General features: G+C 46.4%; 1 protein-coding gene across 2 annotated transcripts; it reads left to right on the forward strand.

Annotated features, from left to right (window-relative positions):
• Window positions 1–235: 235 nt before the first annotated feature.
• CCDC120 (coiled-coil domain containing 120) lies at window positions 236–23,409 on the forward strand. Of its 2 annotated transcripts, none has more exons than XM_032211253.1 (10): window positions 236–345; window positions 9,031–9,177; window positions 9,284–9,417; window positions 9,767–9,880; window positions 11,244–11,466; window positions 13,795–13,851; window positions 15,461–15,659; window positions 18,192–18,296; window positions 19,687–20,385; window positions 21,845–23,409. In XM_032211253.1, exons 2-10 carry the CDS (start codon window positions 9,129–9,131, stop codon window positions 21,933–21,935), a joined length of 1,671 nt encoding a protein of 556 aa, XP_032067144.1. In that variant the 5' UTR covers window positions 236–345; window positions 9,031–9,128; the 3' UTR covers window positions 21,936–23,409. The 2 variants fall into 2 exon arrangements, with proteins under 2 accessions (XP_032067144.1, XP_032067145.1); XM_032211254.1 differs by having other exon boundaries at window positions 9,056–9,177.
• The last annotated feature ends 215 nt before the right edge of the window (window positions 23,410–23,624 follow it).

Consider the following 23,624-nt stretch of genomic DNA (forward strand, 5'->3'; position numbering starts at 1 on the left):
TTTTTTTCTTTAAATGGTTGAAGTTCTAGACAGGGAAACGAATCAATGGCGAGAGGCGCTCTTAGTCTGGAAGTAAGGAAGGAAGGTTTCCACGCCAAAGGGCGTAACAGGAGTAGCTCCTGGCCCTTTGGGAACTCGGCCTCTGGGCAGCTCGTGGCAAGGCAAGGGTTAAAAGGAGCGGCCCCTCCTCCCTCGCTTGTTGCTCTGGAGCTTGATTCGCCGTCTCCTCCTCCGCAGTCACTTCGGTTTTGCCCAGCGCTTCAGCTGGGCAGTTTCGGGAGTGGGAAACTGAGCTGACCCCCCTTCTGCCGTTACGAGCGGCGGCTCTCGGCTCAAGCGGCGGAGGTAAGTCGGAGCTTTAGCTGCCCAAGGTGTCCGCGATCCGGGGGAGATCGCGATTTCTCTTGCAGGAGTTTGCCCAAAGTTTAGCCAAAGTGGTTTGGTGGGGCCGGCAAAAGCGCGGTCCGATCCAATTTACTGTGGGGGGGGGGCGTGTTGGGGTTGGGTAGGAATAAAGCGTCTTAGTTCGAAAGTTCCCGGAGTTTCCCCCCTCCCCATGGCGGAAAGCTCCCGGGTGGAAGAATCGGCAGCTTCCCCCCCCCCCCGTCGTTTCCTGGTGGAGGCGAGTTTGCGTGTCAAGGGAGGCAGGTGGGTGGGAGAGGAAGCTTGAGTCCCAGCGCGCTCGGGAGGTTTCGATCCGGAGTCGCTCCCTCCTGTACCAGGAAGGCCGGTATTGTGAAGTGGGCGCGCTTGCAAACTTTGTAAGTGGGAGGGATGGTGGGGGAGATGTTAACTCGCGCCGGGGCGGTTGAAGCTAACCCGAAGTGCATCCAGATAGGCGACTGGTGGTGACCCATCAATGAGGCTGTATGCCGCGTGGAATTTGCATCCATAACCCTCCATAAAAAATAGCTACTGCTTCCGTCTCAAGTCACAGCATCATCACCTGATTTCTCTCTCAGGCTTGTGAGTGACCAAACCTTAAGAAATCTCATGCATTTTGAGGCTGTCCTTGGACGGTGTTACAATCAGTCAGGAATCCGATTTTAAAAAACGATGCAGCTAAGAACGGCTTAAGGCACTGTTTCTCAACCTTGGTGACTTTAAGTCCTGTGGACTTCAACTCCCAGAATCCCCCAGCCAGCTGTGCTGGCTGGGGGATTCTGGGAGTTGAAGTCCACAGGACTTAAAGTCACCAAGGTTGAGAAACACTGGCTTAAGGCTTTCTCAGGGCTGGGGCGTGATGAAGCCAAGGTCACAGGGGCGCTGTAGAAATATTTGTGCTCTGGTTTGGGTGCAGCTGGAGAGTGGGGCCGGGGGTGGGGTGGGTGGGTGTTATAGTGGTGAAAGATTCTCTAGACAGGAAAATTGTATTTGGTTTTCTTTCAAGATTTGTTATCTAGAAGAGATAACAAATGCTTTGCTTTAATTATGGTTTGGCCCAGTCTTAGGGAATATTGCCGGAAAATTGAGGGGTGGTGGGGGAGGAATCCTTCTGCGTTGCCTTTGGTGAGATAGGCATACGACTTCGATAAATGTTTTAACCTTTTTATGGCAGAGGAGATTTCATAGATAGATATTAATGTTTATTTGCTCTTGCTAAAGCCAACTGGAAGCAATTGCCTGGTTGGGATGGATTAATTGTCTCTATTTTCTATAACCTCTACTTCACCCAACCAGGACATTAAACCATGAATCAGAGTCCCCATTTGAATGTAATCATGTTTGCTGGTTTTAAGCAAAGCTTCCTCTGCTTTGGCCCCTTTACCTCACTTAAAGAGTAATTATAGCTACCTAACATGGCTACTGTAAAGCCATGGTAGCCACTTCAAATGTTGCTATGCTACAACTCCAGCCACTCTAGGCCAGTGTTTCTCAACCTTGGCAACTTGAAGATGTCTGGACTTCAACTCCCAGAATTCCCCAGCCAGCATTTAGGCCATTGGTGTCCTAGAGTCCACTCCTGAAGCCTGACCAGATTATGCCGATCATGCAGAAACTTGGTTGGAATCGCATCTCTGGCTAAATATAGTTAAGTAGTGGGTTGTATAAGCCATAATTACCTGTGTAATTGAACACATGAAGCAATGAAACCCTGTTTTGCAGGTCACAGGAGTTGGGTTGATCCAATACACTGTTGAAATCAATGAAGTTCCAGTATCATTTAGTGCAGTGTTTCTCAACCTTGGCCACTTGAAGATGTCCGGACTTCAACTTCCAGAATTCCCCAGCCAGCCATGCTGGCTGGGGAATTCTGGGAGTTGAAGTCCGGACATCTTCAAGTGACCAAGGTTGAGAAACACTGATTTAGTGCAATCCATATGGCAGATATAACTACTGATGTGAGAAGTGCATTCTTTTGTGCATCTCTCCCTCCCTCCAATTCTCCCCAAAGTTTCCTGAAAGGAGACTCGAGTCTTTCTATTTTAGCAGGAGGGAAACTGAAGACAAGAAAGAGTTCATTCTTCCAGACAGAGAAAGATAGACAGCTGGATTCACCTTGCTTGTTTTAACTCGGGGGGGGGCTGTGTACACAATAGATTGAACCCACCAGTCTGAGGTTACCAACCCACTAAATCAAATACTCCATAAAAGTCCATGAAAGCCGCCAAGTGAAACATATCTGTCTTATGCAGCCTTTGTTTTTTTCATCTGAATTAAGTGGGTTGTGTGAACCCACCAACCAAATTAGTTGCTAAAAAAGAAGCATAAAGCACAGATTTTATCAAACTGCACTGTGCTGGCAAAGGTCACGACAGACCTATAATTTGTCCTTTGTGCAATACGAAGACCAGCGTGAAGTGGCAGCAGGTGAAAGAAAAGTGGGCTGCCATTCCCCTTAGTCATTAAACACTTAGGGGCATCATTGGCTGGGTGGAATCTCTTGGGCTCCCCCACTTTTCAGGGCTGAGATGAAGATGATAAGTGCTGCGAGGAAAAAAAATCTGAGCCCCTTGCAGGGTAAGCAAAGATGAGAACATCAAAAATCAAGAGGTGACCAGGCTCCTGATGGGAAGCAAATGAAAATACTTTGGAAAAGTTTAGTTCTGTACGTTTGCTTCAAGTCAAGGTCGAAAGAGTCCTTTTGAGCTAGCCAGAGAATTGGGATACCTGCATTTGATCAACAGCCTTCAAGAGAACCAATCCCAGGGAGCTTAATTTTGAGTGTAATACAGATAGACCTCGACTTACTACCGTAATTGAGCCCAAACTTTCTGTGGTTAAGTGAGACATTTGTTAAGGGAGGTTTGCCCCATTTTATGACCTTTCTTGCCTCAGTTGTTAAGTGAATCACTGCAGTTGTTAAATTCGTAACCCGGTTGTTAAGTGAATCCGATTTCCCCATTGACTTTGTTAAAAGGTCACAAAAGGGGGGATCACGTGACCCCCGAGATACTGCAGCTGTCATAAGTATGAAACAGTTGCCACGTGTCTGAATTTTGATCACGTGACCATGGGGATACGGCAAAGGTCACAACTGTGAAAAATGGTCATAAGTCACTTTTTTCAGTGCCATTGTAACTTTGAACGGTCTCTAAATGAACTGTTGTAAGTCGAGGACTACCTGTACTGGGGCTTAAGCCTGCTTAGATCTCTCTCTTCCTCGTTATGTTTTCGAGTTCCTTCTGCATGTAATGCACAGAATCTGACTCTTGGGGCACAGGTGATGCCTCTGCAACTGGATGCAATGTGCACAGCAACCACCGGATGGCAGTAAAGAGTGTGCCATTATTGTAAGGCAACAGAGGACTGTTTCACTTTTGGCATTCAGGGATGCGCTGAAGTCTTGAAAAAAGGATCTGGGGCTAAAATGAAGACTTGATGGTCACTGAATTTTGTCTAGCACTCTTGGAAATCAATAGTTCCAGAAGCAGAGCAGGGGGTGGGTTTGAGGAAATTGCTATCTTGCTGACTCTAGGAGGATGTGTTCCTGCCTGCTCTGCTTGACTCTTGTCTGGGGATTAGGTGAACTTTTGCTGCGTGGCTGCCAGCCAAGATGACGTGACCAGGTGTTGTAAGGGTTTCCGGGGAAGGGCTCCACCTACTGAACTCTACACCAGCATTGTAGTCACCCTGCAGGAAATTCTTTCACTCCGGCTGGGTTTCACACCTCACACATTAAACTATAATGCCCCTTTTGTTGCTTTGTGAGAACCTAGTCAAGCAGTTTATTCAGTAGGCTACAGTTCGGTAAACTGGTTTCATGCAGCGTGCAGATACATAACTGTGGCTTAATGCAGGCTTGTATTCGGATTCCACACTGCTTATCTTCGTTCTCCTCACCCCTGCTCTGTATGCAAAACGGGAAGAATAGCAATAGCACTTAGACTTATATACTGCTTCACAGTGCTTTACAGCCCTCTCTGAGAGGTTTACAGAGCCCGCATATTTCCCCCCAACAATTTGGGCTCTCATTTTACCGACCTCGGAAGGATGGATGGCTGAGTCAACCTTGAGCCGGCCAGAATTGAACTGCTGGCAGGGAGTGGTCTGACTGACTAAATTCCACATGCCTCGATCATACAAAATAAGCTGAATTCAGGCATTGCATTAAGCCAGTGTTTCTCAACCTTGTCAACTTGAAGATGTCTGGACTTCAACTCCCAGAATTCCCCAGCCAGCGAATGCTGGCTGGGGAATTCTGGGAGTTGAAGTCCAGACATCTTCAAGTTGACAAGGTTGAGAAACACTGCATTAAGCCATAATATGGTTTACTTGATTTTGGATTAGGAGACCCAAGCCCACACAATTATGGCTTATTTATTAAGCCAAAGCAAAGCAACCTGTAATGCAGAGCAATATATGAACTCAGCCATGAGATCTGATCTTTAGGCTCCATAATACCCAGATAGCTCCTGCTCATGGTTGGCAGATGTCTGTTTGATTTCCCTAGGTTTCGCTTACTTCCATTTCTTTCTTTCTTAGTAGAAATGGAGCAATATTTAATAGAACAGCACTAACTTCTGTCCTGGCTCCCAATAGTCAACTTCCTTATCCACTCCCTGAGAACTATCACTGGGAGGGGTAAGAAGGAAGGTGTTGACACTAAAGAGTCATAGAAAAGGAATTGGCTGTGCTAATCTCAAGAGCCTTGGAAGGGGAAAAAATGTCAGTAGCAAGGCTGGTTCCCCCTTCACTTTTGGTCCCCATATTGTTTTGTGGAAGTATGGCTGGACGATCTGCTCACTAACATGTAGAAATAGCAAATGTATGCTTATGCATATCTGCAACAGAGGAGGAATTATGGCTGCATGGATTTGTAATTGCTACACCTTGTTTTTAAGTGCTAGAGGATTTGCAGGTAACTTTCTCAAGCTTGGCAACACGAGGAGCTCTGAATTATAGTTTCCCCACTCCATAGCAATTGTAGGTTGAGTTTGCAATGGGTAATGGAAGTTGTGGTGGAGCACACATGAGCGACATGGAGTTGAGAGTGCTGGAACTTTAATGGTGAGATATAAGGGCAAACACTTAACCTAAAAAATGGCACATTCTACTTTTAATTGGTTTCAGTATTTTAAAATAAGCAGCACAACAATAAATGTATTATGGAAAGGAGAAAGAACACTGAGAAAGTTGATTGAATTTGGAAATGTTACAATGCATAATATCGAACATTTGTTAGGCCCAATTTATAATTTTCTTGTGAATTGGGACTCAGAACCCAAACATATCAATGACTACAATTAAATGCTACAGAATTGGAACACAATTGCAGATATACAACAGTGGGAACTGTAAGAGGAAAAGAACATTAAATTTACCTTGTGTATTATAGACAGAGGACTGGTACAAAATGTTTTACTGCTGATACATCATTCCAGCCTTAATTGCTAAAATGAGTTATTTCTTTTCTGGGAAAGTGATGGAATTGTAATGCTTGGATCATTTTTCCTTTTCATTGCTTTGCAATGTTGCAAAGCTCAGCCACACTGGAAAATTATTTAATATAAAATGGAACAAATTGTGAAAGTTGTAATCCCATGGCATTCTTAATTTTTTTTATTAAATTTCATTCAGCCCTATATTTCTTCAAAATATTCTGAATTGGCATTGTATATGTTAATGTACATGCTTTTTATTAGAAAAGATGCTTCATTCCTCTCTTTGGAATGGGAGTATGCCTCAATGTCTAAAATAGGTTCACATTTAAAACCTAAATCTGATGTAGAATTTAATTCTATTTGAAAACCATTTCTAACTATGATGTTGTACCTAGAATTGTGCCACATTCAGACTTAAGGTTTTCAAGTTTATATTTTAACTACAGATAGTCCTTGGTCCTTGGCCATTCAATCAGCGACTGTTCAAAGTTATGATGGGGCTCAAAAATGGTACTTATGACGGGTTCTCATAGGTCCAGCTATCACAGTATTCCTGCAGTTACAACATTGCAGCAAACTCTGGTCCTGCGGTTGTGATTTTCAGTGTGTGCTACCATCATCTCACAAACAAATGCAGTGGGGAAGCCAGCAGGAAGTCAGAAGTTGTAATGATGTGAGGTCCTTGTTTAACAATCTACACAGTCCTCATTTAACAGTGGTAACTGGGACTGCCATAACTGTCATTGTTAAGCAACACAGTCAGGTAACATCACACTTTACAACTTTGTTTAGTGACAGCAATTCCAGTTGTTGAGCTCATAGAGTTTCTCTCTCTCTCTTTCTATGTAGTGACTTGAACAGTGTTGGCCAAAGACCTTTAGTTTAAAGTTTATTGAGACATGTTTTGATTGGAAAATGGATATGAAATGGCTTATACTACCGGTATTATATGCTGTAACAATGTATTAGAATATGGTTAGTTCAGATTCGTTGGGTAGCCACCCATATGTCACTGCTTATATTTGATTCTTCACCTGTTCTTTATATTTTCACAAATTGGTACTTATATTAGAATTACCTTTTACTGATAGTTTAAAAAAAAAACAGAATTAAAAAAAAAAAGATAGCATAGGCAGGGCCAGACTACACTGGACAGATGCTTCTCAAGCAAGTCTACCTGATCTGGAGATTGTTCTTGGTGTGCTTTATGGCAACAGCTGTTCATGGCCTCAGCTGTGACTCGAACCTGGGTGGTTTTCTGGCCCTGCTCTTGCCCTGGACTCCCAGCTGGCTTGGCTGGGATCGGGTCTCACCCCGAAAAGCAGCTGCAGCCTTTGGCCCCAGCACAGAAATTGTGTAAGGCAGCGACCAGCTGTCTCACTGCCCCCAGACTTCCCATGGGGCTTGTTTGCTGGTTGAGTTGGTAGTGAAGGAGGAGGAAAACAGCAGGAGGCTCTCTTGCCTTTTTCTGCCCTGGGCTGGGAAAAAGGGGCAAGAGTGCAACTCTCAGTGGCTGTGCAAAAGTTCTCCGTAGGCCTGAAATGACCAGGGCTGTTCCCATCAAGAAAACTCATCAACATAACAATGCTAAAGAATGTAATGCATGCAAATGTCTATTTAAGTTGAGAGCACAGTGCCAGGAAGGCTTGAGATTGGCGAATCTTGCTTTTGAGAGTATTCTGCTTCGAGTGTAAAACCGGTTTTGGTATGTTGGCATTTGAAGTAGGAAAACTCTCGTGCTCTTCTCCTTGCCGGAAAAAGCATTCATGTTTTCACAATACCATATCTAAAAACAGCAGCCCCTTGCATATATGATTTCTGGGGTAATTCACATGTAGTCCTTGACTTATGACCAAAAGAGGGCACCTGGGATTTCCGTTGCTAAGCAAGTGGTTGTTGTTAAGTGAGTCGTGACTCATTTTATGGCCTCTTTTTTGCCATGGTTGTTAAATAAATCACTGCGGTTATTAAATGAATCACAGGAAACGAATCCAGCTTCCTGGCTAGACGCCAAGCAAAGGAAGGGGTGATCACATGACCCCCAGCCGCCGCAGCCATCATGAATACATATTGCAGTAGTTGTCCAGTGCCTGGATTTTGATGTCATCAAAATGCTGTGGGGGATGCTGTGACTGTTGTAACTGTGAGGAGAACTGGCTGAGAGTAATTCTTTTTCAGCGCCATTGTATCGGTCAACGCTTGCCAAACAAGTTGTGGATTGCCTCTATGGTGCTTAAGTTTTGGGTGATTTCAAACATTTTTTACAGTCCCATCGTGCTTGGGTTTTTTTGTGTGTTGGGGGGACTGTTGGAAACATCTCTGGAAGGAGCCAAATTGAAAAAGATGGACAAAGACGCATTCCTCCCTCCCTCTACAATTATAGGCATAACACAAGTGCCAATTAAAGCTAGTTAACATGCTGCCTACAGTGCAGTCTTTCTCGTAATAAACATTCTCCAGATGCCTTAGGCCTACACTTCCCAGAATTCGTAAGTTGGGTAAAGCTTCCACAGAATCTTCTCCCGGGTGTAGCTGCCACCCACAGGCCACAAAGATTGGGTGTGAATGGTTGGGTCCTTCTCCAAGCTCTTGAACGCAAGAGTTTTGAGTGACCTGTTGCGAGTAGTTGAAGGCTACAATTGACAGGAATCTCAGTTTGCTAAATTTTGTTGGTGAGGGGATGTGTTACCCCCCCCCCCCCCCAAACTAGAACGTTATAATTCCAGCATTGACGCTATGCCTTGGAGGATTCAATAGAACCCAGGTTTGGTAGTGCAGTTTTCCATCATTGGCTCAGCAGTCAATGCTCCTGGGTCAAACAGTAGAAACTGCATGTCATCTTCGACTAGCGATTCTTCCCGAGCCTCACATCCTCCTGTTCTCCGTTCTGGCTATGGGAGGTTCAGTCCAACATGTCTGAATGATATCAAGTACTCTTTAAGAAAACCTCTCCCAAAAAACAGGAATCTTCCATGACGTTTTTATTTATTGATCTCTGCAGCTTCCTCCTTCCTTAAAAGAGAGCTCTTCTGAGCACACAATGCCACTCCAGTCCCTGCCTGTCTCTCTGTGGTTATGCATGCCCTCTGCCTCAGTCTGGCAGATTTCCTTTTGGCAGTATCCTGCCCTCTGCTGAATGACTCACCTTGCCTGGGCCAGCAGAAGCATATTCCCTTTTTATTCCTCCTTCCTCTCCCTTTGACAGTAACCGTCTGCCGTCCTCCATCTAGGAATTCCCCATGGGTCTCAGAGCCAAGTGATTCCCCTTGGAGGCCAGAGAGAAGGTGAACTTCCCCAGAAGACATGGAAGTGAAGGGGCAGCTGATAAACTCATCCAGCTACAGCTCTTCAGGTAACCCCCCCCTTCCCTCCACCACCTGTTCAGCATCCTTTCGGTGACACGCAGTGAAATCTCAAGCCTCACCCCTTGCTCCTCTGCTCTGCCTTTGCTTCTGCAGAAGCCTTGCAGCGAGAGCTCTGTCCTCGGATTCGGCTGGAGCGGGTGCAAGAACTGCTGGAAAAGCAGAAGTCTCTCCAGCAGGTGCTCAGCCTGCGCCTGAAGGAGCTGCGGCGGGTTTGCCTCCTGGAAGCGGTGCGTAACCATGGCGGGATAGGAAGCCAACGGGAGGGAGGGAGGCAGCGGATCTGCTGCTTTGAAGAGCTAGACTTTCCCAACCTGGAAAAGTTTATCATGTTTGTTAGACCATCATATCGCCGAGCGCTGGCCAAGTCCAGGGCATCTGGAAAGCACTTGGTGGGGTAGGTGGAGGTCTGCAGCCATTCGCTGGCTGGGGAATTCTGGGAGTTGAAGTCCGGACACCTTCAAGTTGCCAAGGTTGAGAAACACTGTTCTAATGTCAAGTTCCAATGAGTTCCTCTGTTTCACTTCTGGATCTCATATCTATTTCACGTTGCTTGGTTCTCTCGCCTCTCAATATCAGGAATTGACTGGAAAATTACCCCCAGAATATCCTCTGGAACCCGGAGAACGGCTGTGGCCAGTGCGGAGGAGAACAATAGTGGCATCCCGAATTGCCCCTGCCTTGAAGAATGAGGTGAGCAATCAGTCTTGCGCATAAGAGAATGAGGCAGCCCATCAGAGGTGGGTTCCTACCAGTTCGCACGTATTCGATAGAACCGATTTGTCATATCTACCGAATCGGTTAGAAGAGGTTCTACCAGTGTACCCGGAAAGCAGGCCACACCTACAGAAGAGGTTCCAAACTTTTTTGAAACCCACCACTGGAGCCCATGCATCTCTATTGCATGTTGGACTTTGGGGATGGTCTGATGCTGCATCCCTATCTTTTTATTTATTTATATATAAGGTTGACTCAGCCTTCCATCCTTCCAGGATTGGTAAAATGAGGACCCAGATTGTTGGGGGCAATAAACTGACTCTGTAAACTGCTTAGAGTGGTCTGTAAAGCGGTATATAAGTCTAAGTGCTATTGCTATAAGGGACACGGTGGCTCAGTGGCTAAGACGCTGAGCTTGTCGATCAGAAAGGCCGGCGGTTCGAATCCCTAGCACCGTCTAACTGAGTGAGCTCCCGTTACTTGTCCGAGCTTCTGCCAACTTAGCAGTTCAAAAGCACATAAAAATGCAAGTAGAAAAATAGGAACCACCTTTGGTGGGAAGGTAACAGCGTTCCGTGCACCTTCGGCGTTTAGCCATGCCGGCCACATGACCACAGAGATGTCTTCGGACAGCGCTGGCTCTTTGACTTTAAAACAAAGATGAGCACCACACCTTAAAGTCAGGAACGACTAGCACATATGTGCAAGGGGAACCTTTACCTTTACTATTGCTATTGCTATATCAAATTTGTGGACTGACCATTTCACTTGCTCTGGGCGGTGTTCAGTTAAAACCTTAAAACATAAACATATAAATATGTCTTGTTACGGTTCCACCACAAAACCGCGTTCGACTAAAGCGCGCTTGACGAAACCGCGTAGCTGACATCACAGCGCGACAACAGCGCGGAGAAAAAAGCACGCTGTGAACGCTAAAGCTAAAATTAACACCTAAACCTAACCCCCCTAAAGCTAACCCTAAACCTAACCCTTAACCTAATGCTAAACCTAATCCTAACCCTTAACCTAACCCTAAACCTAACCCTAAACCTAACCCTTACCTTAACTTGAATCGGCTTGCTTTTAAAGCGCTATTTAAAGCGCCCTTTTTTCTCTGTGGTCGCTGTTGTCGCCCTGCTGATGACGTCAGCGACGCGGTTTAATCAGGCGCGGCTTAGTCGAGCGCGGTTTTGTCGTGCCACGCTTGGTACAATATATTATGTGTTAGCATAATGTAATATATGTTGATAGTTTATATGTTAACATAATATAGGTTATTATAAAATCTTATGCGTATTATATGCATGCTATATATAACCATATAAATGTTATACTTTAGGAAAACCCTTCGCTGGAGGAGCTGAGCCAGGATCTGGCCTTGCAGCAGCAAGTGGCTGAGGCTGCCCGACGGCTAGCGGTTGCCCCCGACTTAACAGTTGATCAGCGCCGGCGGCGGCGGCAAGTCCAGGCAGATGCTGCCCAGCGCCTGCGGGAGCTGGAGGTGCAGGTAGCAGAATGCCGGGTGCGACTGAGCAAAGGGCCCCTCCAGAGGGCCGCCCCTGGTGAGTTATGCCGATTGCTTAGCTGATTTCTCAGCTGCTGTTTCATTGGCTACAGAAATGCTAGGCAACCTACTGGAGTGTAAAAACATGGTGCAAAAACACAAGCGAGAGAGGAAAAAGGAATCAATAAGTGATAACAAAAACTACAAGAACCAAACAAAATTGAATTGAATTGAATTGAATTTATTATATTTTTATGCCTCCCTTTCCCCTGAAGGGGACTCAGGGCGGCTCACAACCCAAGTCAAGAAGGGGGGGGGGGTACAAATAAGGAAAAAAGACGAACAAAACAATACCACAATTTAAAAACACACAACAACCATACCATTCGAGGGGGGACAAAAGCTCATTAGCCCCAGGCCTGTCGGAACAGCCAGGTTTTAAGGGCTTTGCGGAAGGCCTGGAGGGTGGTGAGGGTTCGGTGAGTCTCAAAAGCAGGCTCCTATCCATCCTGCTGAAACAGTCCTTGTGGCTTTTTTTAAAAAGCACGGAGGGGTTGGGGTTGAGAGCTTTTGATGGGGATGCTGTTCCCCAGGGCAGAGGCAGCTCCAGGGAAGGCCCGTCTCTTAGGCCACGCAAGATGGCATTGTTGTAACTATGAGACCTTTTAATCCCTTCTTTGGTTCCTCTTTTCTAAAACGCAAATATTCTTATTCTTCCCCTAGATCCGCAATGGCAAACCTACGGCAAGCGTGCCAATGGTGGCATTCAGAGCCCGCTCTGTGGGCATACGTGCCATTGTCAGTTGTTCTTTGCGGGGCTGCAGCACTGTTTTCAAGCCATTTTGGGGGGCATTTTTTTTATTTTTGGGCCCCCAAATGGCCAAAAGAATTGGCATGCATGTGCCGGCTAACTGGTCTTCGGTTTTCCAATGCTCCAGCACATGCACACGCATGCATAAGAGCCAAGGTGGCGCAGTGGTTAAATGCAGCACTGCAGGCTACTGCTAGATCAGCAGTTCAGCGGTTCAAATCTCACCGGCTCAGGGTTGACTCAGCCTTCCTTCCTTCCGAGGTGGGTAAAATGAGGACCCAGATTGTTGGGGGCAATATGCTGACTCTCTGTAAACCGCTTAGAGAGGCCTGAAAGGCCTATGAAGCGGTATATAAGTCTACTGCTATTGCACACACATTCCAGTTTTGGGCACTCAGTGCTGAAAAGGTTAGCTATCACTGTCCTAGATACTTCATTAGAAAGGCTGGCCATTTAGCTCAACAGGTTGCTGCAGAGGGACTCAAATTCTGTGGGGAAACAACATGCTCCAAAGAGGAGCCTGGGGGAAGCTTCATGACAGCAATGATGGAGCTAGAGGGAGATGGGATTGTTCCTCTCCTCCATGTTGGAATTCCTGCAGATTGACAGCCAACATGGGGTACTGTTGCAAAACTTTTTGGGATTCTTTTTTTAAAGACTTTGAAGATAAACACATTATTTTAGTGGTGAAGGTGTTGAATGGGAATATAGAGACCTGGTATTTATGGTAGTTCCTCCTTAGGCCCAGAATCTCACCGGGTGATATTAAGCCATTCACTCTCTTGCTGTGCAACCTATCTCAAAGGATTGTTGTTTAGGGACAAATAAGAGGAGGAAGTACTTATGTATGCCAACTTGAACTTCTGACTGAAAGATGGGATCAGAGGTGGTATTCAGCAGGTTCTGACCAGTTCTGGAGAACCGGTAGCGGAAATTTTGAGTAGTTCGGAGAACCGGTAAATACCACCTCTGACTAGCCCCCACCCCATCTATTCTCTGCCTCCCGAGTCCCAGCTGATCGGGAGGGAATGGGGATTTTACAGTAACCTTCCCGTGCATGCCCACCAAGCCACGCCCACAGAACCGGTAGTAAAAAATTTTGAATCCCATCACTGGATGAGATGTGCATCAAACCAATTAAAAAAGCCTAACACATTCGACAAATTGAAAGTCTTTTAAAAATCTAGTTGCCACCCAGAGAACAATTTGAAAGGGCATTGAGTGTTCTGTGGAAGCATCATGGTGTTATGTTCTCTTCCTTTTTGAACTATACTTGCCTAAGCAGTGATGATTCCTCTTAAGTTGGAAAAGGTATCTTTTGCAGCAACAGCAGCCTAAATGATAGGGGAATCACGCTGAATGAGTGGCACAGGACTCACTATCGTTTAGCTGATGTATTACATCAGTGGGTCTCAACTTTGACAACTTTTAAGATGTGTGGACTTCACATTCCAGAATTCCCTAGCCGGATGGGGGGAGTGAAGTCCACACATCTTAAAAGTTGCCCAAGTTGAGAAGCACTATTTTCTCTTCCCACTTTTCTCATCCTTTTCTTCTTTGTTCTCTCTTTTGAAGAAGAGGCATTTCACTCGGAGAGCAGCTCCCTCTCTGAATCAGCCAGCCATGAAAATGGTAAGCATGGCCTAGTTGTCATTCTTGGGTCAAAGAAGAGTGTTTGATAGTCTGGGATAAGCAGATACAAACATTTCCAACAGATAAAATGGTTTGAAGAGTCAACATTTCTTGTCATTCTAATTCTTGAGGGATACTGAATGAGGAGACAAAGATGCTCTACAGAGGAGCAGAAAATGACTCTTGGCCAACCAATGGACCGGTACAAAACGACATGGGCTGTCCATGTGTGCATGTGGTTGTCTCATTTAATGCATGTTTTGAGAGAATATAAGGCTGGTATTTTGCCTTATAGTTATGTCTCCACCTGGAGGGAAGAATTTGGAGAGAGTTACTCATGCTTTCTTAGCACTCTTAGGATGGATTACTGCAGTGGTTCCCAAACTTGGCAACTTTAAGACTTCAACTCCCAGAATTCTTCAGCCAGCTGCAGCTTTAAGACTTGTGGACTTCAACTCCCAGAATTCCTCAGCCAGCTGCAGCTTTAAGACTTGTGGACTTCAACTCCCAGAATTCCTCAGCCAGCTGCAGCTTTAAGACTTGTGGACTTCAACTCCCAGAATTCCTCAGCCAGCTGCAGCTTTAAGACTTGTGGACTTCAACTTCCAGAATTCCTCAGCCAGCTTTGCTGGCTGAGGAATTCTGGGAGTTGAAGTCCACAAGTCTTAAAGTTGCCAAGGTTAGAGACCTCTGGTCTAATTCTGGGAGTTGAAGTCCACAAGTCTTAAAGTTGCCAAGTTTGGGAACCACTGGATTACTGCAATGTGTTGCATATGGGGCTATCTTTGAAGACTACCTGGATGCTACTATTAGTACAAAATGCAGCAACCTTCCCGCTGTAGTAGCATTATTGCAGGCACAGGGACAGTATTGCCAATGGTCTTCTGACTATAGTTCAAGGGACTGCTTTTAAATGGTAAAAGTCTGCTTTTCGGTGTTAAAACATGAACTTTTGGGTGGCAAGGGACAATATTTTTGAGCCATTCCTTGACTCCCTGGAGATCAGGAGGGTCGTTCTGTTAAAAGAGAAGTGTGAAAACAGTTATTTCATAGAGCTTTTAATCTATAATGTTTCTGGAATTTTGGACGGAAAGGGTGGATTATTTTTTTATGGTATTAATTGTTTTATATGTGAGGTCAGTGGGGTATAAATATTGTAATAGGTATTCAAAACAGAATTTGGGAGTTAATTTAACCATCATTTGGGGTCACGGTTCTTGATTTTCATGATGGCTTATACATAAAAGGCAAGAATTATCCAACGCCACCTTCAAAGCACAGGATATAAAAGATCCCTGGGTTTTTAGAAGAACAAAAATAGTTTAGAAACTCACATAGGTAACTTGGACCTCACAGCTTCTTATTGTACTTCCTGTACAATGCTGATACTTTTATTTAGCACCCTAGGAGTTTCTCCCATACTTTAGTTGTGTATATGTCTGTCCTATAGACATGTTGATGTCTAGAAGTTTCTCCAGGTGATAGTTGTTTGTTTAGGGGGAAAAAAATCCAGAGTTTTGAGACTATTGAGATTTTAATCGTGGGGGTGGTTCTATTTTGGTCAAGATGGAGATGTGCTTCTATTCTATGTACTGTCTTCTGTCCTTAGATGACCCTCGCAGCTTCCATCCCTCCAAAGTCTCCAACCACCAGGCAGCTTTCTCAGACAGATCATCGCCTCCCAAGGCCCGAGATCACCTACGTGCCATCTCTAGTAGTCCTGACCGCCGGCCAGGCTGGAGAATTTTGCAGCCGGATCTGTACAGCGAGGGCAAGGACCGCAGGAATTCTGTTGCCAGCCCTACCAGGTTATTTTTCTTTATTTTTATTTTTATTTATTTATCACATTTTTATACTGCCAATCTTACCTAAGTGACTCTGGGCAGTTTACAATAAAAAATGTATTATTACAAATTTGACTAAAAGAAGCTCACACAAGGTTAAGTGCCCCAAAGAGAATCTTGTGATTAAAAACTGAAAACTCTGATTAAAATGAAAAACTTCTAACATACACATACACATGACATTTGTTTCTGAGCATTTGGAATTTGAAGACCCCCACCTACTTAATAATTAGTAATAATAATAATCTACGGCAGGTGGAACTGGAATGAACAGTTCAAAGCGGATTTCTCTCACTATTTAAATCGCGTACTTTACTGAAATTCAGCCAACTACATACAGCACATAATGTATGCAGCAATTCATCTCATCCTTGGCTACCTTTAAGCCCCTATGGACTTCAACTCCCAGACTTCTGCATGGCAGGGGGATTCTGGGAGTTGAAGTCCACGTGACCACGTTAGCCAAAAATGCCAGGAAGCTGGTCTGAGCAAGTGGTGTGGGGGTGATGGGGGAGGGGCTGACCTTGTCAGCATTGATTGTTTTGTGTGGGCTTAGAAGCCTATTTACATATGCAAGAGAAATGAGCTGATGGAATTGCGGGATGTAATTATTTTAATATTTTGTTTACAAAATGATTCCTGACCAGCTTCGCAGGTGGTAGGGAAAAGAAGTGATAAAGACTAGATTCTGAGGGCCTGTGGTTTATTTTGATAGGAGGACTTCTATTTTTTACCTTTTTTCTTTAACCGTACAGAAGAATATGGAAATCTGCTACGTGGAAGGATTGTTCAAATAACACTGTCCTGGGAGTTTTCTGCCTTGCTCAGTTGGCTGTGTAAGCTTGGGCAGAGGTGGGTTCCTACCAGTTTGCACCTATTCGGTAGAACCGGTTCGTCAAATCTACCGAACCGGTTAGAAGAGGTTCCACCAGTGGACCCGGAAAGCAGGCCACACCTACAGAAGAGGTTCCAAAGTTTTTTGAAACCCACCACTGCCACACACACACACACACACACACACACACACACACACACAGAGAGAGAGAGAGAGAGAGAGAGAGAGAAAGAGAGAGAGAGAGCGAAGGAAGAAAATAAATAAATAAAAAAGGAAAAAAAAAGAAAGAAAAGAAGTTGAGAGAGAGAGATGAAAGAAAAAAGAAAACGGGACAGAGACAAAAGGAAGGGGGGAGAGAGAGGAGAGAGAGGAGAGAGAGAAGAAAGAAAGGAAAGAAAAGAAAGGAAAAGAAAAGAAGAAAGAGAAGAAAAGAAAGAAAAGAAAGAAAGAAAACACATGGCCGACAAGCCACTCCACCAGGTCACATGGCCAGCAAGCCACTCCCATAAAGGAGGCCACACCCACAGAGTAGGTTCCACAAAATTTTGAAACCCACCACTGAGCTTGGGCCATTGTGTCTAAATTAGGAGCATGGCTGGCTGGGGAATTCTGGGAGTTGAAGTCCACAAGGCTTAAAGTGGCCAAGGTTGGACACCTCTGGTCGAAATTTCACTTACGGTTAGGAACTAGAGTGGAAACTGGTAACTACAGACAATAAGGGAAGGAGTAGAAAATCCCATCCAGCTGATACCTCTTCAGCTCTCCCTAGAGCCGTGATGGCGAACCTATGGCCCTCGTGCCCGAAGTAGCATGCAGAGCCATGTCTCCTGGCATGCATCGTATTGCCTGTTCCTCTTCTGGGTTTCTGGCATCCATGCATGCGCGGCAATCAGTGGGCCTTCGTTCGTGCGGCACTGCTGGAAAGTGGAAGAGCTAGTCTTCCATTTTCTGGCGTGAACATGCTCGCTGGCCAGCTGATTGTCGTGCGCCCATGCATGCCAGTAACTGGAAGAGTAGTTGGCTGGTGCACATGCATGTGCCAGAAACCAGAAGTTCATTTTCCAGTGTGCACATGCCCCCTGGGCAGCTCCTCTTCCGGGTTGCGGCTGAGGCGAGCATGCACGCTCCGGGTTCACCATCACTGTCCTAGAGCTTGTTTTGTGAAGATAAATGAGATCCCAGTAAAAAACATAGAGGGAAAAAGGTCAGCTAAGGGAGGGCAACTTTTAAGAGCTGAGGTGGCGCAGTGGTTAGGGTGCAATACTACAGGCCACTTCAGCTGACTGCTAGCTGCAGTTCAGCGGTTCAAATCTCACCGGCTCAAGGTTGACTCAGCCTTCCATCCTTCCGAGGTGGGTAAAATGAGGACCCAGATTGTGGGGGCGATATGCTGACTCTGTAAACCGCTTAGAGAGGGCTGAAAGCCCTATGAAGCGGCATATAAGTCTAACTGCTATTGCTATTGCTATTAAGCTTCTTCTACCAGCCAAACTGAGCTGCTTGCCTTTGTGTGACTCAGCTTTCGGAGCACATTTTTTTGGAAACTGGGAATCATCTTCTTGGTCTAAGTTTTTGCCCATGTGTGAGCATGCAACGTGGCTTTTGAAGCACGAAGAGCCGAACCCACTTATTTAAAAAAGGATCCTTTTCTGTTTATACAGCCCCAACCGCACTCTCCCCAGGAGTATGTCCAGCTTCGAGGGCCGGAGCGTCCCAGCTACTCCAGTATTAGCAAGAAACGCATGCAGCGGGACTCACCAATTAAGGTAGCACAAACCCCTTTTCTTCTTTCCTTTTCTTCTGATTTGTTGGGTTGATCGTAGACGGCTGGCCTACTGGCGATGTTTGTTTTACTATTTTTTTCTATGCAGTAACTAGCAATTTGAAGCCCAGTAAATTGTTGCTAGACGTTGTGTCGAACTGCACTTAACCGAGGCTTTAAATTCAGGGGTGGGTTGGACAAGGAACCCAAAGGGATATTTGAGGGAATTGGCTGCGGGTAGCAGGAAAAGGACAAGATCAGTTTTCAAAGAGCCTGCCACACTAATTACGAAGACAGCAGTTGCCTCTATTGTTTTAGTCTAGTTTGCCTCATCCAGAATCTTGCAAACGTTTGCTGTCTTTGTAATCTTTTTAAGACACGTATGTACATGGGAGGAACATGTTTCTCCCCCCCCCCCCACCTCCAAAGTGGAATGTTTCTGCTTAAACTTCAGTGGTGGGTTTCAAAAATTGTTCGAACCTACTCTGTGGGTGTGGCCTCCTTTGTGGGAGTGGCTTGCCGCCCATGTGACTGGATGGGAGTGGTTTGATGCCCATGTGACCGGATGGGAGTGGCTTGCCGCCCATGTGACCGGATATGAAGATGCCGACGACACTTGTCAGAACCACCTTAAATTACCTCACACACAGCACTGGCCTGCATAAGAATATGATGTAAAACTTGTTTTTTAAAAGGCATCTTTGGTTTGCGTTAAAACAACTTGAACACACGCAATGTTCTGATTGCACCACAAACGCAGTAGTCATCCTTCCCTTTCACAGAGGCACTGAGTTTTATAAATATGAGCATGATAGTGTAGAATAATCATATCCAAGGACCAGTGGTGGGTTTCAAAAAATTTTGGAAGCTCTTCTGTAGGTGTGGCCTGCTTTCCGGGTCCACTGGTGGAACCTCTTCTAACCGGTTCGGTAGATTTGACGAACCGGTTCTACCGAATAGGTGCGAACTGGTAGGAACCCACCTCTGTTGAACTTCCTACTCTGAGCATGCCTCAAATTTGGAAGGAGAAGGCTTGGTATAGCATTAGTAGTAATACTTTGGTAGTAATTCAGGCAGAGAATTGAGAACATACCATCCTCTTCTTCGGAGGGTGAGGAATCTTGAATTGCCCCAGTTGTGCTGGATGCAAACTAACAATAGAGTTATCTAACCCAGTCCACTCCCCTGACTAAAACAAGTGGACTGAAAAGGAAACGAAGCTAATTTGCACCCTGAGATGCAACAGGCAAAACAACTTTTCTGTAGATGCATATTTGGGATGTGCAAGGGGTTCTTACTCCCCCTCTCTCAATTATGCATATGCTTGCAATTCTTTTTTCACAGCTGTCCAGCATAAAACTAAAAGCAATAATTTCACCCCTACTTCCTCCTAGGTCAGAGGCCCCATCTCTCCACTCCCGCCAGTGGTCAGGCAGCCACGATTCCCAGCTTGGGCCCCCTAGCCGGGACACCAGTGCTGACAGAGCTTCCCTCTTTGCTGCTCGGACCCGTCGAAGTAACAGCTCGGAGGCCTTGATTGAACGAGCCCCTTCAGAAGAGCCCCTCCTACCCACTGCCCCTCCGTTTAAGAGTGCCGAGGCCCTGACCCCTTGCATCTCTGGCCGGACCCCTCGCCCACCGTACAACGATCTCCTGTTGGACTATTACCTAGAACGCCGGAGCTGTGGGGGTGGTGAGCATTTGTCTCGCAGAGACGGGCCTCCCCAGCTAGAGTGGGGAGCCTTTTCCGAAAGCCCGCTTCAGCGCCGAGCCCGACCCGCGGCCCGCACTAAATCCTGCGGGCCGCTGCTGCCCCCACAGTCCCGCGAGGTTGGTTATGGACCCGCCTTGCCTCCTCATCGCAACTTCCACAAAGCGCTTGCTCTGGAGGGGCTCCGGGACTGGTACTTACGCAACGCCGGAGTTACCCAGCGGGGGGCGCCAGAGAGACGAGGACCATCTCAGTCTGTACATCAGCACCTGCGTGGCTACTGTGATCCGGGACCCTCCAACCCCGACGTGGGATATTACGGGGGGCCAGGAGGTGGACTGCCTCACTCCGTGAGCTACGCAGGGCAGCCACTCTATGGCAGGTATGCAGCCCGGTTCCTTCCTTTACCCTGACAAGCTCAGCGGGCCTGCTCCCCTTTCCCTCACTTGCCTAAGGCCAGCCACGTGCCTCTTCTCTCTCTGATCTCCCCACTCTTTCTTTGGCGTCACTCCCCCTTTTTCAAAACAACTGGTGCTTCTCTGGCATTCTAAACTGGAAGACCTGGGTGAGGAAGAGAAGGAAAAGGAAGGAGGCAGGTAACCTTATAAAGCAGGTTTCCCTAAGTCACCTCCCCTCTGCTGGCTGGGGACAATGGGAGTTAATGTCTCAAGCAGGGGTCTCCAACCTTGGCCGTTTTAAGACTTGTGGACTTCAACTCCCAGAATTCTTCAGCCAGCTGCAGCTTTAAGACTTGTGGACTTCAACTCCCAGAATTCCTCAGCTTTGTTGGCTGAGGAATTCTGGGAGTTGAAGTCCACAAGTCTTAAAGCGGCCAAGGTTGGAGACCCCTGGTCTAAAGCCTCCAGAAGGCAGGCAGTTGCAAGGCTGGTTCTTTGTCATGGCTGACCTATTTAATGAAGCAAAGGAGACTAAAGTTGTGATTACTGTAGGGCAGTGATGGCGAATCTTTTTCGCCTTGGGTTAAAATCGCATGCACTTGCATGCCCACCCCTATAATTTAATGGCCCCTGAGCCGTGTCACCTGTCCTTATGCATGTGACCCCCTCCCTCGCTGCCCCACGCATGTGCACATGGCTTTCTAGAGAGCCGAGGTGGCGCAGTGGTTAGGGTGCAGTACTGCAGGCCACTTCAGCTGACTGTTATCTGCAGTTCGGCTGTTCAAATCTCACCGGCTCAGGGTTGACTCAGCCTTCCATCCTTCCGAGGTGGGTAAAATGAGGACCCGGATTGTTGGGGGCAATATGCTGACTCTGTAAACCGCTTAGAGAGGGCTGAAAGCCCTATGAAGCGGTATATAAGTCTAACTGCTATTGCTATTTCTTGGAGCCTGGGGAGGGCAAAAACGGCCCTCCCCACCCCTCTGGAAGCCGGAAATGGCCCATTTTCCAACTTCAGGTGGGCCTGGTAGATCCGCCCTCCCCAGCCTCCACAGGCTTTCTAGGAGCTTGGGGAGGGCGAAAAACAGCCCGACACGGAAAAAGGAATTTGGTTCCCGAACTTCCGGTTTGTCCATTGGGCAGTTTTTGGAGAGGGATGCCTCCGGAGGGTGAAAAATGGCCAAAAATCAAGGGCGAAAATCACGGGCCAGCGCGTGCATGCGCGCTGGAGCTGATGGGGCAATGCCTCGGATGCCCTCAGAAATGGCTCCGTGTGCCACCTGTGCCATGCCAGGTGTATTGAATTCAAAACAGGAGACGAACCAGAAATAAACACTTTCACTTGTTGCATGATTCCTTTCTTCCCCTTTGTCTAATTCTTTCTTTCTCTCTCTCTCTCTCTCTCTCTCTCTCTCCTTTCTTCCTGTGCTTTACTCTGCTCAGACCTTTCGTGGACCTGATTTATCTGGAAGATTCTTCTGGCCCTTACAACTTGGATTCCACAGAGCACCCAACCCCAGGGACGTTGGTTTGATCCCCCTCTTCTCCCATTTTTTTCCCTAAGGGGATTTCTATCCGGAGTGCTGACTCCTTTTGTTTATCTTCCCCCCCCCCCCGCTGGTGCCTCTCCTTTTGGGTGTGAGGTACCATTGTGGAGATGGGGGCTCCCTGCTGGCAGGGTAGGTCTCCACTTGTGTGAGGGTGGGTTGTTGCATGTCACACTGGACACAGGATGGGGGGGGAGGGAGGAGCGTGTCCATAGTTCTTCCTACAATTGTTAACCCTCCCCCATTTCAGACTCTGAGGGGGGGTGGGCGTGGGGGGGGGGGAAATCTGTGTTTACTGTACTACTTCTCCATAAAAGGGTTTTTCCCGCTGTGGGTGGCGCCCTCTTGTGTTCACTGGAGAACAGTGCACCGTTACTGCCATGGTGCTCCGTGTCGGGGTCTTAGCGTTGATAAACCCTGGAATGTATAAATGGAGAGGTTTGTGCAATGTGTGTTTCTTGTGAAATGTTATATAGCACACAGACCTGTCATCTTGCTAATGAACATCAGTCCTGTAAAAAGTAGAAAGAAGAAGAAAAAAAAAGAGATCTATACCACTCCTGTTGCCCTCACTGTGAAAAAACCTAGTTTACTCTTCGATGTATTGTCCCTTCCTACTCGTATCCTGCTCTTGCAAGAGCCCTGAGCGAGGACAAAATGCGTAGAGGTTTGGGAGACATCTGCAGGATCCACTGGATGACCCTATTTCATGGCCCTGACCTTTTTCTTCTAGCAGGGGAAATCCACCGTAGCGCTGGATAGAGGAATGCAGTGATTAGCTCCACCCATTCAGTTCAGTTATTACCTCTCCCAGGGGGAGGGAGCAGGAGAGCCCAGCTGAAGGCGCAATGCAGTCTGATCCATTGGGTGGGCTATGGGAAAGGCCAGCCGCTTCCGTGCATGTATCAAAGCCCAATTCTCACTGGGAGTGGGTTGCCCCCAACTGTAACAGGAAATGCAACCCTTAATTTTTCTAAAAATATGGCTACTTTTCTGCCTTCTAAGCTGGACCGGTTATTTTCTCCTGTATCCTTCACCTGACGTGCTTCCTGCCTTCTCCCCCAATTTTTCAAAACTGGAAGGAAACATCTTGCCTTTTCTCCTTTCGCTGTAATAATAACCATGATCATCCTCATAATAATTGTAAGATGTGTGATGGTTTTCCCCTCTCTCAACAATTGCACATAAAAGGGAAAGTCACTTTGTTTAAACTCTGTGCCAATGGAATCCAGGTCATTCTGGAGCAGAGGGAAGGAGGGAGGTTGAGAGAATCCAAGAGAGGCTCCGGTCTTCTCCCCCTCCCCTCCCCGGCTGAAGGAACAAGGGCCATGCGGGAGTCACTGTGTCTTGTGTGTCCTTTTAATATACACTAATGTATAGATTATATATGGGGATCTAAATGTAAAACTGAGCACTGTGCATAAGGGAGAGAAGGTTTCTATAATAAAGATTGTAAACGAGGCCCGTGATGTGTGAACGCTTCATGTTGACATCAGGATCATGGTTTAAACAGCATTTGATCTGTGAGCATAAAATTTTACTTAGTAACTGGAGCACTTTGGGGCTGTTTCAGTGTGACTTGCCTTGAGGAATTGATATGAAAATAAAGCAGATAGAAATGTGCCACAAATGCCTCAAAAGTTTTCCTCCTGGAGGAAAAATGGCTAAAAGAATCT

Source organism: Thamnophis elegans, chromosome 2 (genome assembly GCF_009769535.1).
Source record: "Thamnophis elegans isolate rThaEle1 chromosome 2, rThaEle1.pri, whole genome shotgun sequence".
Classification (NCBI taxonomy): domain Eukaryota; kingdom Metazoa; phylum Chordata; class Lepidosauria; order Squamata; family Colubridae; genus Thamnophis; species Thamnophis elegans.